At 38.0% G+C, this 19,173-nt stretch overlaps 1 protein-coding gene across 7 annotated transcripts in view; it reads right to left on the bottom strand.

Moving 5' to 3' along the window:
* Nucleotides 1–19,173, bottom strand: part of TBC1D5 (TBC1 domain family member 5) — a 311,133-nt gene that overhangs the window by 152,350 nt on the left and 139,610 nt on the right. For all 7 annotated transcript variants that reach the window (XM_071735549.1, XM_071735553.1, XM_071735551.1 and 4 more), the window contains one exon: nucleotides 7,985–8,051. In XM_071735549.1, the coding sequence (XP_071591650.1) occupies nucleotides 7,985–8,051 (67 nt within the window). The remainder of the gene's footprint in view (nucleotides 1–7,984; nucleotides 8,052–19,173) is intronic.

The following is a 19,173-nucleotide window of genomic DNA, read 5'->3' as shown; positions in this document are numbered from 1 at the left end:
AAATCTACTGGAATTCTTCCAACTTAGTATTTCTGACCTGGTATGGTCATGCTGCTCATGCTATCTTACCTTAGCACTAAATTTTCACCTGGAAATTAATGTTTTTGACTTATAGAGATCTTTTTTCTTCTGCCCTTGCCACAAGCGTCGGCACCTGATTTAGAACAATCTTAATTTTTATTACTTTGAGAGTTTACAGCATCACAGTATGGTTGAAAGGAACATCTGCAGGTCATCTGGTCCAATTCCCCTGCTCAAGCTGGGTCACCTACACCCACTTGCCCAGAAACATGTGCAGACAGCTTTTGAATACTTCCAAGCAGAGGAATGTCAAAACCTCCCGATGCAACCTGTGCCAGTGTTTGGTCACCCTCACAGTAAACACTTCCTGGTGTTCAGATGGAACCTCCCGAGTTTCAGTATGTCCCCACTGCCTCTGGTCTTTTCCCTGGGCACCACTGAAAAGAGCCTGGCTCTGTCTCCTTTATACTCTGTTCAAATGCTTATAGAGACTTTGGTAAGATCACACTCTGAGCCTCCTCCAGGGTGAACATTCCAGCTGTCTCATTCTCTCCTCATAGGAGAGATGCTCCAGGCCTCCAGTGTGTCTGTGTCTCCTACTGCAGAGCTCAGGACTGGACACAGCACTTGAGGTGTGGAGTATCAGGGAATGGCTTAGGTTGGAAGGGACCTTAGAGATCATCTACTCCAACCTCCCCACCATGGGCAGGGACACCTCTCAACTGTACTAGGTTGCTCAAAGCCTCATTCAAACTGGCCTTGAACACCTCCAGGGAGGGGGCATCCACAACTTCTCTGAGCAATCTATTCTAGAGTCTAGCCACCCTCATACTGAAGAACTTCTACCTAAAATGTCAGGTTTACCCACTCTGACCTGCTGGCAACACTCCTCCTAATGCAGGCCAGGATATTATTAGCCTTCTTTGCTGCAAGGTCATATTGCTGGCTCATATTCAAGTTGATGTTCATCAGCCCCTCCACCGCCCCTTGTCCTATTCCAGCCCTAAGCATATTTTGATGCCTGGAGTTCTTCCTCCCCAGATATAGGACTTTACAATTCTCCTTCTCGAACTTCATGAAGTTCAGTCTGTCACGGTCTCTCTGGATGGCAGCACAGCCATTTGGTGTGTAAGTGACCTCCCTCAGTTTCATGACACCTGCAAACTTGGGAGAAGGTACACTCTGCCCTGTCACTGACATCATTAATGAAGATGTTAAATGCAACCAGATGTACTACTGACATTTGGGGTACACTGCTAGTTACCAGCTGCCTTGACTTCATGCCACTGATCACAACTCTGAGCCAGTTTTCAATCCATTGTCCTTTTCCAGCCCCTACATCGACAATTTACCTATGAGGACCTTATGACAGGCAGTACCAAAGGCATTCCTGAAATTCAGGTAGCCAATATTCTCTGCTCTCCCCTTATCTAGAAGGACAGTCATTTAACTGTAGAAGGTTATCAGGTTGGTCAAATATGATTTCCTTTTGCTGCATCCATGCTGAACTACTCCTGATTAAGCTTCTTGTTCTTCATGTGCCTGGAAATGGTTCCCAGTACTAACTGCTCCGTAACCTTATCAGAGATCAAAGCGAGGCTGACATTCCTGTTATTCCCTGGGTTTCCTTCTTAACCTTCCTGAAGACAGGAATGACATTTGCTTCCCTCCAGTCCTCAGTCACCTTTTGCAATTGCCATGGTAGCTCAGATTACTGAGAATGAAAAAGTAAAGGGGCTCCATAACGAAAACCACTTTAAAAATTAGTAAGAAAAAATATGGCATCGGATGAATTCACAGTATATAGTCAGTAGTATACACACTAATTTTCACATGAATAAATTAAAGGTAAACCAAAATTTTCACTTTCTTCCTATGGATGTTAGAAAACAACTACCATTCTCCCATACATGGCTTCTCTTCATGCTGTCTTTCCAAAAATATGATCGACCTGTGAAGAAGCATACTGCTAATAAAAGATTTTGGTACTTAATCCTGCCTTTCTGATACTATGTTGAAAGCATTTTAGGCTGTTACGTTGGCTTCCTTCTGCTTTCTAAGGGATTGCACGACATACAAACAGAAAGCAAATAGTACCATTTCTACTGCTTCAGAAAGTAACAATTTCCACAGGGAAAGTTAAAGAAAAAAAATCACAATTTGCACTGTTGAAAAGTTTAGATCTTCTAAAAAAAAGGGTAGGGTTGTAGGGTTTCAGTTTCTTAATGACAACTTATTTTTCCTAGTCTCAAGACATCCTTTCTAAATTCCTTTGGAGAAGAGGCAAAGAGTGCAGAACGGATCAGCTGTGGAAGGAAGAAGTCAATTAAAAGATGGAGCTGGAAATTATATAAGGATACATCAACAGCAAGAGTCAGGAAGGTAATTTTGAAAGAATTCAGAGAAAACCATAAATCTTCTAAGCTCTCAGTTGGTGTGACAGTGATCCTAGGTGTGGAAAAAAAAAAAGCCACTAGAGGAAATCTGTGATCAGTGCAAATAGTCACCTTCTCTTGCTGGAAATATGAGATTTTCAAGATGGAATTCCTCATGTCTTCACAGAGACAAAATGAGACTACTGGCATAGACTAACACATCCAGAAAAAAATTATAAGCATGTAATATTTCAGAATAATCCCCCAAATTCATGGACAGAGTTTACAGGCCCTCAGAGGAAAGTAACTTGTACTGTAAAGGCTTTGCATGTAAATGGCCTCAACAAGAAAACAATAATCTAGCAAATGTTTCCAGGTAAGACAAAACATAGATGCCAGCTTTACTACTTTCTTGTGAAAAAAGAGGAAGGATGAAAGTGCTAAGAATTCTCCTCACAGAGCAGAGAATGCTTTGCCTTCTATACCTAAATTTTTGTATCTCAAAATATTTGCAGAATGCAACAGAAACAAGGCTGGTCTTTACAACTCTTGACTATGTGTGGTCACATAGTGGAAAAGGCTAGGAAAAATAGGTTATAATTGTACAGAGGTGGTTTAAAAGTGAAAAATAAATAGTTACCAACTGTATATGAACAAGACTGAATATGCTTGTGCAGACAGGCAAAGGCTGCTTCCTAATGGATTAAGACGAGAGTTTTCCACAAGGTGGAGGTATATAAATTGCCTACATCCTTGTGCTACTTTTAACATAGAAGGACAGAGGCTTTGTAGCTATTTCTGGCTCTGCTGCCATAGGTCAAAGAGAAGTCCAACTAGTTTCCCTATCCACTTTTGGAAGGGGGGATAAAGAGGGAGGAACAGCTTGCACCCCTTGCCGTCTTTCTTCTGCACGCTCAGTATCAGTCCTGCAGTTGTTGGCTGGCACACAAGAAACATGCCTCAGCCAGCAGGACCACATTGCCTTTTTGCAGTAAGAAGGAAAACATCTGGTAAGCAGAATCTGTAAGGAGGCAGGGGAAGAAAATGGAATGTGAAAGTCTTTCTTATACTAGATCTTCTGCCTATTTGAAATATCAGCAGAACGAGGAATAAACACTGTCTATATAACGCACAGATCTGAGCAATCACCACTTGTCATGGGGGTTTAAGCCACACAGGAAAGAACTTTGTAATGATACATGGGGTAAAAAAGAAATTTATACACATGTGTAGAGATGTATTAAGAAATTATCCAACATAGTAGTCATAGGGTCTCGAATAATAAAGTAAATTAAACAACACAAGTATGAAAAGTGACCTTATTTTAGGCTATATATTTATTAGAAGCAGTATTAATGCATGAATCCACCTTGGAAGGAAATATGTGTCCTTGAGACATTAGATTCTATCAACCAAATTGAATGTCTGCATCAATGGCTCTCCTTAAAAGTCATAATTAGGTCATTAAAATATATTTAGAAAAATAGCCTGTAAAATAAAGTTAAAAAATACTCACCTTCATTTTATTTCATAGGTCACTGTTATACCATCTAATAAGATAATTAAAAACATGCAAGCAGCTGGTACTGAGGCTAAACAGATTAATGTAATAGTCTGTAGTCATATGTGCTGGCAAGGGGTTCACCTCTTTGGCGAGGAGAAGGTCAGCTGCCCTTGGGAAGGCAGGAGAAAGACAGTATTTCTACTTTCCAGTGGCACTGCATTGCAGATATTGAAACTAGAGACCCACACCTATTTTTCTTCTCTTTTTTGTGAAGTCTGTCCCAATTTGCACATCCAAAAAAATCTTTAACCATAGCATTAAAACAATACAGCAGAGAATAGCTCAAATATTTTCCAGAAGTTTCTTATGTTTTAAAGGTGAGAAGCACTGTATATCTAAATTCTGGTTCAATTTTTTTTCTAATGGTTAACTTAAAATTTTGATTAAATGGTTCTAGGAAATAATTTTTTGTTATTGGCCTGAAGACCAACTAGAAAATTTCCTGTGACCTGACAGGATGCATTCACAAACTCACAGAATATCTAGAAATATGTGCCAGTCACATGTGCTTTTCACTTACATTACTTGCAAATTTTATAACCTAGAGGGAAATGCTTACTATCTGAACGTAAGCAGCATTAAATCTGTGCTGTGATCAACAGAAGCAAGACCAACAAACTCTAAGGTGACACCATCATATTAAGAAAAACAACACACAAATAGCTCTGGAGCATTATAAATATATCAAAGGACAATGATCTGACATCCTTTATTAATACATACACATATCCATATATTGTACTGGATAGCACTAAATTGTCCTTTAAAATAGAAAGTGTAGGAATCAAGTAACAACCCTCACTCCATGTTTTTCTTTTTTTTAATTGTGGTAAAACCAATATGCTCTTAAGAGCACTTTAATAGCAAAACACATTCACAGTCAAATATTTTTAAACATTTGGAGTTGCCTCTTCTGTCAAATAAATTGTAAAGACTGTTACTGATAAAACACAGAGCAGCTTTTGTTTCAGTACAAATTTCCAGTAGAATTTTGCATGTATTAGCCTTCTGGAAGCATCTGTGTGATCCAAAGATGCCTTTGCCTCTTTTATAGTAAAAATTCACTAGCTAGTCTTTTTAAAATACAATAGATTGAAGCACATCGGGTAAACCAGACTATCACCAGTTTTATCAAATTACCGACTTACCGAAACACTGTTAATTGACAGCATCCTAAAATAAGTCTAAGTTTATACGTAGTCTTTAAAGAAATAACAACCATTTAGTACTGTCACCTTTCAAGGTAGTTTAAGATTAACTTTGTGCTCTTCGTGAGGTGTCAGCTGCTTGTTTTACTTGACATGCGTCATAGAACTATAACACCACAATATTCAACAGTCTCAATATATGATGAGAGTTACCACTGAACAGAAAATACTCAGAAAATACTCATTTAACACCTCTGACATTATAATACTACTTAATAATAACAGTTCTAGCTTGTCAGCTATTACAAGTCAAGCGGTTTCTTTTAAATGTATGTGTGTATACACACACAGACATACATATATTCAGCACTATTCAGGCTGTGGTATATGGGACTGCTTTTAAAATATTCATTAACCTTCCTAAACCTTCTAAGTTGGGCTGTAATGCTTTCTGACAGAATACAATTATTATTCAGTCGTATTTGTAGCCAACATTATTTATTACATGCACTTTAGATTAAAGAATATGGAGATACAAAGGACAACTTAAACCTCCTCTTTTTTGTGGAGATTTAAGGATTGAGGATTCACAATGTTTTAAGTTGGATGTGTTTAACTAGTGAGCTGGACTGGATCACTGAGGGATGAGAGCCACTGGATGATGGAAGGAGTAGGAAAACAGGGTTGTTTTCCCTCAGTCCTCACAGCTTATGCTCTCATGGAACCAGAGGCTACCTGAAGCTGGTTTTTAGTTCAAGTTTACCTTGGCAGGTACAACAGCTGAGGTGCTTCATTTAATGACTTTCAGGTATAAATGCCCTGGAATTAATGGCAGAGAAAGTTCTCAACTCCTTCCTTCTGCTGACCTGGCTAAATTCTAAATTCTGTCTTGCCTATTTTTACAGACTGCTTCATAGTCTCTGTATCTATATGTGCTTCTCACCTAAAAACCCCATGAAGATGACTCTGGGTGGTATTTTTTAGCCCACTTATTAATCTAGATAGCATGTGGCATGCATTAGAGAACACAAATACGAGAAGAAATCAAGTTAAGCAGAACCCTGAAATGGATCTGCTAACATATTTTTCTCAAAGCGAACATGCTAACTACCCTTGAAGGTTTTTATACCATCCCAAGGTGGTTTCATCAGAGCAGACTTACTGGAATAAAGAAAATTGGAAGGATTTGTACAGCCAACCTCCCCTGTCCCACCGTGTCCCTGCAGGCACACCCTTTTTCCCAACCTTGCTCTCAGTCCAGAAGCTTCCTCTGGGCGTTTGAATTGCACTGAACTCTTTGCTGTTCCCTCCAGGTCCTTGCGAAAAGTCTTTCTTTTCCACATCCTCGAGACCCTGCTGTTTGCTTCTTGCTCTCCTCAGCAATCTCTCAGGCTCCAGCCTGCACTAAGTCCTCCAGGTGCCCTCTCCCTGCACCTGGAGGCTCCATGGGCCCAGCACAGCTCCCTGCCTGTGACCGTGTGACATTCCCCACCCACCTGGCTGCAACCAGGACAAGGCAAACAGGCAGGTTCCTCCTGCTTTCCTACACCCCTTTGAAGTACAGACTCCAGTAGACTACAAACAAAAAATGAAGATGCCACCCGTCACAGTTCAGTAAATTAATCCAACATAACCACCCGGTAAGCCTGTTTTATTTTACCATACCTAAGCATCAAAATCAGACTCTGTCATTCTGGTTGGCACAAATTTTACTATTAATTTACTAGTCATATGGACAAAGATTAAGCATTTGTAGCAGAGACAGTATTTTGCTGGCTGAAAGATGAAACCAGACATCTGCTGATTACCCTTCTGTGCTTTTAAGTACAAGGCACCTTCTAGTAGGAACCCAAACAAGACTCAACTTCACTGACAGGGCTGCAAAAACTTGCTCAGCACCGTACTTCTTTAAGCTTAGCTGCTACGAGTTCAGGTAAGAATTACTACTTTACTGCATGCTTTGGAGAAAACAAAACAAAAAACACCTTAAAAAATTTAGGCTTACAAACATCCTGTGCTTTAATTAGCTAAGGATTTTAAACAGCTTTCTTAAAAAATATAATAATCCAGAAAACAACTTTTCAGATCGTTCCTTAATTAAATCCCTCATGTCCTTTACTTCACTGACTGTTGCATTTCAGATTGTACAATACTTGTAAAATAAAAAGGACCTGTTCTTTTGCTTTAGACAGATTTGCTGGCAATGTGCACTTGCAGCCCAGAAAGCCAACTGTACCCTGGGTCACATCAAATGCAGTGACCAGGGGGTCATGGGAGGTAACCGTGTCCCTCTCCTCCACTCTCCTGAGACCCCACCTGGAGTACTGTGTCCAGTTCTGTGGCTCCCAACATCAGAAGGAGCTCTTGGAGTGAGTCCAAAGGAGGACCATGAATATGATAATAGGGCTGGAGCATCTCTCCTCCAAGGACAGGCTGAGAGAGTTGGGACAATTCAGTCTAAAGAGAAGGCTTCAGGAAGACTTTATAGTGGCTTTCCAGTACCTGACGGAGGCCTACAGGAAAGCTGGGGAGGAAAGTTTTACAAGGGCATGTAGTGATAGGACAAGGGGTAATTGTTTAAAACTGAAAGAGGGTAGATTTAGGTGAGATGTTAGGAAGAAATAGTGTAAAGGTGGTGAGATACTAGAAAAAGTTGCCCAGAGAAGCTGTGGATGCTCCATCCCTGGAAGTGTTCAAGGCCAGGCTGGATGGAGCTTTGAGCAACCCGGTCTAGTGGGAGGTGTCCCTGCCGATGGCAGCGGGTTTAGAACTAGATGATATTTAACATCCCTTCCAACCCAAATGATTCTCTGATCCTGCTGCTTATTATACTACAACTTTTTAAAATTAGAAAATAAATATAAAAAATAACCAACCTGTAAGAAATAAACGTTCCATCAGAATCTGACGCGTGGTGTGTGCTTCCATTTTCATTTGATCCTCCTAATACAAAAATAAAACACCATTGTTATAAATCAAACCCTGGAAATAACAACAAATACAAATGAGACATGCAATTGATTTTACCATAAACACTAACTTTAGTTTATGACAAAACTTACACAGGCAAATCTCAACTTTACATCTTTACATTCTTACTGCTGGCAAGAAAGACAGCGAGCCTCCATGTTCAATTTGGAATCTGAATGTTCTGAAAATCTGAGCTTTCATGTCATTTAAAGTTTTGATTAAGGCCCTTGTCAACTTTTAATAATTGATTAATAAACAATTTTACTAGTATAAGGTTACAGGGGTATACTATATAATGGGTGGTTTTAGATAGTTTGGTTTTACTAACATTAAGACAAAGCATGTAAAAGTTAATCTGTTTTGTGAAAAATTTTGAGTTAACTGTATGATACCAAATATTTTGGGTCATAGCACAAGTTCAAAGCTTTTCTGAAACTACATAACACATCTGCAAAATACCTTCTTGTATATGTGGGCTGGTTATACATGGAATAGTGATGTTTACAAAAACCTTCCTCTCTGCAGTAACTAATTCCACTGCAGGACCGTTAACTACTAGAAAGAATCATTTATTTTTCAAAGCAAAATAATTAATGCCCTGTTTTAGACTATTTATTTTTGCCCAATATGTCATTTAGCTTGATAGTTCTTCTACATCCCTGTGTATTTCCCAAATTCATTTGCAGACAGCATTGCCCAACTTTGTTCTGCTTACTGAAATCATGTTCTTTCTTTCAGTCTTTTTCCTAAATTAGGTTTATTTACCAAAAAAATACCCAAAACCCCAAAACCCAGTTCGCATTGTACAGCACAAATTTTGGCTGGTACAATACTGCATTTCAAATTATTCCATGCTGTTTCTTGTCCTCTTTTCCTCAGAAAGGATGAGTCCTACCTGAATGCTCTATTTGTGCTTGCACTGGATAATACTACCTACAATTATTATTTCTTCATAAAATTCCATCAGTGCAGTCTCACACTTTATGGAAAGACAACAAATGAAAACAAGTAGATAAAATCAGTTCCACTGCAAACTCCACTAAAAAACCTCTTTCACTAAAATCTACATTTCTCTATTCAACTTGTAATTACTATACATAACTAATCCCCATCCTTTCTATTTCAGAACATCAGTAGCACTATATCAGATGGTTAACTGAGGTTCAGATAGACAACATATTTCCTTCATGTATATTCTGAAAGGCTATCAGGTTAGCTGGGCATGACCTTCTGTTTAACAAAACTGACTCACTTAAAGTTATCTCACTTGCTTTTCTTTTTCTTACTTCTTCCTTAAAAAACTTTTCTAAAGCCAAGCACAATCAACCTATGTAGCTGCTTTGCTGTCACCTTTTTTTCCTCTATATCTAAGTACTACGTTTCCCCTCCTTCAATTACATGCTATCAGCCAAGAAAAACAAAGACAAAAAAAAGACCAAAAAAATTACAAAAAAGTGAGAATGTTGTTCCATGCAACAGTGTGCTTGAAACAGTTACCCTGCAAGTCCAATGCTTTCATGTCTATTGAATGTGCTAATTTATAGTATCTACCCAAAACTACTTTTAATTTTCTTATTTATTTTCAGGCCTTTCCTGAAATTATTTTTTTACTGAAAAGTAAATCTTTCAGAATCATACTTAGATAACATTTAATATAATCTGGCTGTTAGCACTGCACAGTGGTTCTAATTTTCCTGCTCAGAAAGATTCTGATATAGTAAAGTTGTATTTTCTGCTTAATTTAAATTCCCTGCTTACAATCTAATTCAATTTAACTTTTGCTAATTATCACTATAACCCCACATTTTCTTATATCCAGGAGGTAGCCCTCTTTTCAGATCAAATTGTTTTGCTGTTTCTTTCAGGATCTTTGCTTAACCCTGACATTCCTTAAAAATACTTTATCATTCACTTTGGCATGTATCTTTCCTTACAAGTGCTTTTTCTCATCTAATTTGAAATGCATTTTTTTATTAACTTTTACACACCTTTGTCTAAAATAAGTCCCAAACCTCTACTACAGTTTAGTCTAAAATTGCTTAGTCCAATTGATTTTGCTAATTGGCTCTCTCAATTTGTTTTGAAAATGGAAATCCTACTTAATCAATCTGCTTTTTGTTTACTATATTTAACCAAATTAACAACACCAGATATTTCATCCAGGAGACGACACTGCCATTATTAATAACCATCTGTTCCTTTTTTCCTTGCATCTTGGAAAACAGTCTCTCTCATATTGGGACAATTTTAAGTAATAAGTTTTTTCATATAATATCCATCTCCACATCTGATCTTGAGCAGAGAAATGAATGAACATAGTTCAGTCTCTTTTAAAAGCCATATGGTTAAGTGTGGTGATACTGGGCCATTGTTTACTGGGACGCAGCACATCACAGAATCACAGAAAGTCAGGGGCTAGAAGGGACCTTGAAAGATCATCGAGTCCAACCCCCCTGCCAGAGCAGGGTCACCTATAGCAGGTCACATAGGAACACGCCCAGGTGGGTTCTGAATGTCTCTGGGGAAGAAGACTCCACAGCCTCCCTGGGCAGCCTGTGCCAGTGCTCTGTCACCCACTCAGTGAAAAAATTCTTCTTTATATTTATATGGAACCACCTGTGCTCTAGTTTATAACCATTGCCCCTTGTCCTATTAGTCACCCCTGAGAAAAGCTTGACTCTGTCCTCCGGGAAGCTGACCCTTACATATTTAAAAACATTAATGAGGTCACCCCTCATTCTCCTCCAGAGGAAAGAGAGCCAGCTCCCCCAGCCTTTCCTCATAAGGGAGATGTTCCACTCCCTTAATGATCTTGGTCGCTCTGCTCTGGACTCTTTCAAGCAGTTCCCGGTCCTTCTGGAACTGAGGGACCCAGAACTGGACACAGTATTCCAGATTTAGCCTCACCAGGGCAGAGTAGAGGGGGAGGAGAACCTCTCTTGACCTACTAACCACCCCTCTTCTAATGCACCCCAGGATGCCATTGGCCTCTTTGGCCACAAGGGCACATTGCTGACCCATGGCCATCCTTTCATCCACCAGCACCCCCAGGTCCTGTTCCCCTGTGCTGCTCTGCAATAGCTCAGTCCCCAGTCTATACATGTCTGGGGTTGTTCTTTCCCAGATGCAAGAGTTTACACTTTCCCTTGTTGTGATTCATTAAGTTTCTCCCTGCCCAACTCTCCAGTCTGTCCAAGTCCCTCTGAATGGCAGCACAGCCTTCTGGGGTGTCAGCCACTCCTCCCAGGTTTGTGTCATCAGCAAACTTACTGATAGTGCAATCTATTCCCTCATCCAGGTCATCAATAAATATATTGTAGAGTACTGGTACTAGTACAGTACAATACTACAGCATTGTACAGACTTTCCACTAGAAACAGACTTCCAACTAGACTCCATTCCACTGACAGCAACTCTCTGGCTTCTGTCCTTCAACCAGCTTCTAACCCACTCACTACCCAATCACCCAGCCCACACTTCTTCAGTTTAGCTTCAAGGATGCTGTGGGATACAGTGTCAAAAGCTTTACTGAAATCAAGCTAAAATACTTGTCTATTGCTCTGCCATCATCCATCCACCTGGTTATATCCTCATAGAAGGCTATCAGGTTGGTCAAACATTACTTCCCCTTACTAAAGACATGTTGACTGCTCCTGATAAGCCTTTTGTCCTTGATGTGCCTAGAGACAGCACCAAGAATGAGTTTTACCATCATCTTTCCAGGGATGGAGGTGAGGCTGACCCCTCTGTAGCTACCCAGGTCCTCTTTCTTGAAGACTGGAGTGACATTTGCAAATGTCAAATCTCAAATCAGATTTTGAGTTTACTACTGTACTTTATTTATACTCTGACAACCTTTAGGCATTGGACTATCATACCAGTCAGACTGAAGAAGAAATCTCATTCTCAGTGAAAATTTATAATAGTTAAATTTATAATCAGAAAAATATCTTTTGGGACTCTTTTCAGGAATGGCAATGCAATCTTCTACCTTTTTGTAGAATGAGGTTTAAGAATGTATCAAAAAATCCAAGGCCTTTTATCATCTTTCAGCTAAATCATTTGTCCTGCTTGAAGAGTCAACAGGACTCTGCAAAGAAAACAAGAATCATGATGAAAAAATTTTTCTTTCATCCTGGTCCCAAAAAAAACCTCATGGGATCCTGGGTCTGCTACATCCATTGAGTATAAAAGAACACCCCTGCAGCTGTCCTTCACAAACCACTCTACATGTCGCTTGCTTTATTCTGAAGCCCTCTGTCAGAAGATGATTCTTCATTGTACACCCATTGCTAGTAAATCTGATATCATACAATTTACTGTGGTTCTCTTTTTTTTTTTCAGAGCCGTTTTTGAGGCATCATTAGCAGCAGCTACTAAAACTGGATAGGACTGGGCACATTCAGCTCTCAGGAACAGTGCAGTGGGCATTTTTGTGATTTTTTTCTTTTTTCTCCATCCCCTTAAAGACACATATGTATAACATCTTGAAAGATGATTTAGATGTCTTTAATTGAAAGTGATAAAACTGATAAAGAAAAAAGTGCAAAATATTAACTTAAAGGAAAATTCCATAATTTTACCTATTGTTATCTGAAAGGCTTTCTAGCAAATCCTGGCAAGCATTCATAGTCAGCAATATCTGAGAACAAATTAAAGTTCCAATGACACCAACAACAAGCTGTAGGAATCCATGCCCTGGATTATCTCTCCTCGGGCAAGCTCCTGTTACTACTCCTTTTGAAAGGTCTGGTGAACCCCCATGAGAATGAATAGATTACTTTTGTAATAAGTGATAATGATCCAAATTTCTGGCGAAACCAGGATGTACGCTAAAGAGCTCTGAATATAAGATTCATGATACTGGTAACAGAAATTCTGGTCTCCTTCAGAAATGCTAGTTGATTCATTATATCCTAATCTTTAGATAATTTCTTATGCTCAAGAATGGGAAGAAGGGCTGCTAAAGAAACAAAGGATGCTCTACCAACCCTGCCTCACACCTGAAAAGGTTTCGAAAATTCAATTGTAAAAGCTAGAGGTGGTGGTGAGAGGTGGGAATTGAAAAAAAAATCTTAGCACACTTTCAGAGGTAAGAGAAGAGGAACAACTCAGTACCACAAGAAGTAAAAAACTAAGTATAGCTAACGTACCCAGCTTTCAGCACTCAAATAGTAACTGGTTTTAATACAGCAACAAAATAAGGCAGAATCCTTCCAAAGGAACTGAAAATCACCCGAATGTTTTTCTTGTTGCTGCTTTAACTGAAGAAACACTTTCTCCTGAAATAACTAATTTCTATCTCTATCAGTAAAGGCTGTTTTTGTGCATTGAGACTAGGGGCTAAAGGGATCTGGGACTTGGGTGCCTTGAACCTAGTACTACTGGACACAGCTGCAGGCTTTTTCAAGAGATTTCGTAAATTTAAAATTGATGCTTTTACTAAGCAGTCAAAAAAAAGCATTCCAAATGCCAGCTTCTTTAGATTTCAGAGATGTGTGGATTAGGATTTGTTTATTGTGCATTTCCTAGGGTACTAGATTCACCCAGAACACAAAGGCTTGTCACTTGCTGTAGCTGTTTTCTTGTAAGAACTTGAGATCACAGACACAGCACAAAATAGATCAACACAGAATAAGGAGTTTTGGAAGTTTATCTGAAAACCATGCATAGAAACTGTAACAAGAAGAAGCCTAGTTTAAATACACACTAGTTTTCTATTTTTATTTTTTAACGGCCTATTATACTGATAGTTTAATATCTTCTCAAGTAAGATTTTTTCAAGGTGCAGTGAATAGTTTCCACTTCAGGCGATATCAAGAAACTGGATGCCATTTCAGAGCCCTGGCTCAAGAGTGGGAAAATGCTCTGGGTAGGAAGCAGGCACAATGAGCACTTTGAGCTTAAGCATGTGCTCAGCCAGAGTAAAAAGTGTGTGAAGGACCATGTAAGGATCAGCCATTTGTCACTCATCTCCTTTATTACCTCTTTGAAAACAGCTATTTTCCGTGAGATGCAAAAATTCAGCACAGGACTCCTTACAGAGAAGGGGTGAGGAAGCTTGAGTGACACCCATTGCTCAATGGATATACTTTTACTTTTAAAAAATAATTGAACTTTTTTTTTTTTTTCTTTTGAAAGTAGGTTTTGATACTGAAGAAGTTTCTTTACCTCTCTCTATATTTCTGTATGATTGTGTACACACATACACATGTCTTTGTGTGGGCACACATGTATATTTATACAGCATAACAGCTTTACCAATCCTGTGTCAGCTATGAAAGGGTTTTATGGCTGACAGTTTAGGAATTCATGATAAAAGTGATCCCACTTAGGAAATCAAACTGTGCATTCCCCTGCTTACAAGTGTCAAAATGGAGATAGATCTCTTCGCTGACGACTTTGCACTCTGCCTAATATTTTCTTTGTATCCTGCTAGAAGGTTAAAATGTTGTTAAAAACGGAATTTATTTACCAGTTGTGAAAAATTAAGTTGATATAAAACAGGTTGATATAAAACATTCCATCATTAATGCAGTATTTTATGATTAGAGACAAGGAAAATTTTTAACACAAATATATGCTTGCAGTCTAAGGTTGTCAATTCTTGTAACACGACTTCCAAATTCCATGCCATATTCATTTTCAGCATATTTAAAGCTTAATAATTTAATGATTTATCCAATTTTAATTTATACTTTCAAAACCACTTTGAACAATCTGAGGTGCCACTGGAGATCATAACAGTGGTCCTGGTTAAGTCAAATAATAATTACAGTGCTTTCACTTTAAAGATGAGATTATTTTTAATTATTGAGTGAAGTACTTGAGGTACCATACTTATATAATTACGCTACTCATTAAATGGTTATTGAAAGCTGAAATGTAATTTTAATGACAGCTACCTATTTTTCTTTGCACACTTTATAGATGACAGATCAGTCAGGAATTCTAGTTTGCTCTAAAAATCCTTGCAGCTGCAGTGGTTCTTTCAGGTATAAAACAATTAAGCTGTGCTTATTTTAAAACTTGAAACATTTTTTTCCTCAAATGATGTTTACATGATATAGAAGAACTATCAAAAATAGAACAATAATGCCTAGATGTTTTTTCTTCTTCACAATACCACCAAAATTCTGATTCTTAACCATATACATTATAAAAAACATCCCCCAAAATATAGTGACAATACAAATGTGAAAGAAAGATTTTAGTAAAAATGTGTTCCTCATATAACACAAACAACAAAAACAAAAGCCTAACAGATTGCAGACCTTTATTGTGAGTATAAAGGGGTAATCAACATACAATAAGCATTTTATTATGCATTAAAACTATATATAATGCCACGAGACTCCTTTGCTTTTTGTAACACCAAAGTTCACAACTCCTCAGACATAAAATTCCTTCATACTATTTCTTCCACAGATAGATATCTGTCAAAATGATCTGGGTAAAAATAATTCAAATATGTAGGAATATCTGACAACTGACACCACAGAGCTGTGGTCTCAGAAATGAGCACCTAAAGACTTATGCTCTGTATGTTAATTCTTCACATGCAATGTTTGAAATTCAGCTCATCTGTCCATTGTTCTACAGGCCAGTATCCTCTTGAAATTAAGCTTTCCTTTTTTTACAATGAAAACCAAACAGACGAGTAAATTTGTTTCATTAACAATATTAAAGCAAAGATTTCTGAGTTGGCTGTATGGGGAAAAGGCAATAAAGTTTTGAAGAGGGAAAAACTGCTTTGTTCCTTCAATCCCCTAGTTGAAATTAATTATAGCAAATGTTTATGAAAACATCTGTTCCATACAGTTATAAATTCTTAATTTTAGCATGGGCGATTCCAGGCTCCTCTATTATTTTGAAAGAGAGCAATCTGACAATTGAAAGGTTTACAAAAGAGCAGACAATTTGCATTTCTACAGCACCAAATACGCAGTTTGGAAAGTCTTCAGGATCTCTGCAGCAAAGAAAAAAAAATACAAAAAGACTAAGACGACTGAAGCTTTTTGATTTGGGTCCGCTAAAAGACCAAAATGGCAGTAGACGAAGACAAAGTAAAAATAAGAGGAGAGCTAACCCCAAAACATACGGCAAATTGAGGTTTTTACTCCATAAACTAGATCTTTAAAAAGTAAAATGTTGCGGAGCTGCGGATTTCTCTGTTCTGTGTATTTTGACGGATTCCCGAGAAGTTAAGGAGGGAGGGAGGGAGGGCAGCCCCGGGCACTGCAGCATCGTGCCAAGAGAGGGTGCTGCCGAGTTTAGGATGCTGCAGCCTCTGCTCCCTTCTGCAGCTCCACCGCGGGGACCAGCAGCCCGCCCCCCACCCCCTCTGCTACCGCCAATCTTTCGGACTTTTTACACATCACTCTTGCAACTACAGTGTTAAATTCAATTTACACCAAATAAGCTTTAAAAATGATTAAATGGAGCACGCTCGAAGCAGTGTACAGCAAGGGAAAATAATGCCTTCAGCGAAAGAATTAAGTGCACAGCACTTCTGATATTTATAAAATAATTATTAGGCTGGAAAGGTGAAAAACATTTCAATCTTAGCAAGTTGTTTTAAGTTTTCTGAAATAAACGATGAAACTTTCTGGTAAACGATCTTGTAGGTACAACCCTGACTCTCCTTCGCTTCAAGTTAATTTAGTACCAGATGCATGATTTGAATGCATGCATTGGTTGCTTGGGACAGATCTTCTGGTAGCATTTTAGTTTCAACAACTGTGACCTAAAATAATATATTTTGCCACGAATTAAATAAAAAGTGATTCATTCTGATAATTAGTGATAAATGCCTAAAATTAACCGTGAGATTTTGCCATTAGAAGTACAAAAGTCTTACAGAGGCTGAAATACTTAACTTACTTATCCTTCGATAAACGTAGATTCTAGATACAGAAAAACGTATTAAAAGTGGCTTTCCCATTTAAGCTTATTTAATTTAGGAACATTAACATAAACCACAATAGAGCACCCACACACGTGCTTATCTTGTGATAGGAAAAGCTGATCACATCAGAGACCAGGTAAGGGATGCTGACAACAAGGTGCAAACTCAAAGCCTGCTCAGCCCTGCAGAAATCTGCTGAACAATAGGACAGGCAAACACACTGGTTTGGAGCTATGAACAAAAACTTCTGGCAATATTAAGAGTATCTTGTGAAACACATTGCTCAAACCCAGTCAGTTTTGGTGCATTCTGATTGCTGATTTATGACAATCAAGTGGCATCTTCTGCGATCTTTTTGTATAAAATCACAAATTGCATGTGTATACGCTTATGTGAGTAAACTCTGTGTACTCTCTGGGCAAAACCTCTGAAATAATTTTGTTTGTGCACTGCAGTTTAAATCAAGATGCACAAAAATAAGGGGGTTTCCATTTTAAGTAAAACTGCTTCTAAGTGTCCACAAATCTAAACAGCAACCCTGATATTAGGTTAGCCTGCAATTTAACACACCACTTCATCACGTGAAAAATGTATGTGTGAAAAGTGTGGACCAGAAAACATACACAAAAGTCTAGATGACTGATTCTGACATTAGAATGTAGCATCATTGTTTAAAAAATGTAGCCCCTTGCAGGTAGATTTAAAATAAATTGAACAATAACTACATTCAAAGGACTTACTCATAGTGTTTCTTTTACCAATAAAGCTTCTGTATTTACTAGAACAGGCTGAGCTATGTATTGTGTTCTAAACTAAAATCCATAAAATACATAGAATATGAAATTTCACCCTAGTACCACTGAACTAATTCACAGGAATAACTGAGAAGACTTCTCTGCAAGGTTTATAAAATCTTAAATAATGTACATCCAGAGGTGTTTTAATAGAATCTCTCAGAGCATGATGGAAAGGCCAAGTTTAACTCTGATGCTAACAGTGATTTAAACATTTCAGAAAATGCACATACATGGAAAAATGGTCTGACTTCCCATTTATACTAGCCTGTATAAGTAAATGTGACTTCCTCAGCAGTCGATAAGCATTTAGTCCAGTAATGCTTAGACTGAATTTGTTACCATCAGCAGTAAGACTGGTAAAAGAAAAAATCCACATGATAATGTAAAATGCGATATTCTAAATTTTTTTTTCCAGTTATTGTTTCTCTTAGGGCTCCTGTTTTTGGTTCAGAATAAATTATGTCCAATTCTGTTCATATGCTCCGTATTACAGCCTGTGTCGGCTACTTTACCTGGCTGATCACTTACTATGTATAACTTAAGCAAGTTCTTAGGTCATCACTATATCTGATTTAAAAGACTCCAGGATAATAAACAAACATTTTAATGTAGTCTGATTGAAGAAGAAGCTGTATACCTAATAACTTACATAATATCTAAGTTCAGTAAATTCTTTAAGAGAATATATGATTAACAAAATAGCAAAACAAAGGGTGCAGTAATGCAGTACAACTAGGGACAAGTACCTCAATTAGACTTTGCACAGAAAGAAAAAAGATCTTGGAAGCTGCCTGGCATCGTTGCTAGGAAGTTATGTCCCATGATATACAAATGCCAAGTGACTTATCACTTGCATGCGGAAGAATTTAGCTAATTTTAACTTATAAACAGCCTAAAAGGCCTTTGAGCTATAAATCGCAATAATCTAAAGATGGCAAGAGGCAATAAACATGAGTTAATGACTCAGCATCCTCCTGAGATAGCACTGGTCATACAGCTTTGCTTAATCTTAGACATGCACAATCACTGTAAAAGGTGGTCTCCAGAGACCATTTACATTGACAATAAGAAAAACATGCCATCTCTTTAAATGTTTGAAGGCTACTATTGTCCTTTAATTTACTTCAATTACCTCCTATTTTTAACCACACTTCTACCTTATAGATAGATGCAATCATTTTATTTGGGAGAATAAATCTTATGTAACTCTTCATATGTAATGTATATTCCGTTGAGCGTAGGCAAAAAAAAAAAAAAAAAAAAAAAAGCTGAAAAGACCTGAGTCGAAGTTTTTTAACATTCTGTTGTTTTGCCAGAATTAAATGATAGTATAAGAGAAACGAGAATGGATTAAATGCTCTTTTATTGAAATAGAAATGGCCTTTCAATA

This window comes from Heliangelus exortis, chromosome 2 (genome assembly GCF_036169615.1).
Source record: "Heliangelus exortis chromosome 2, bHelExo1.hap1, whole genome shotgun sequence".
NCBI classification, from domain to species: Eukaryota; Metazoa; Chordata; class Aves; order Apodiformes; family Trochilidae; genus Heliangelus; species Heliangelus exortis.
Note: the sequence above shows the minus strand (reverse complement) of the source record. Positions and strands in the feature narration are given on the sequence as shown.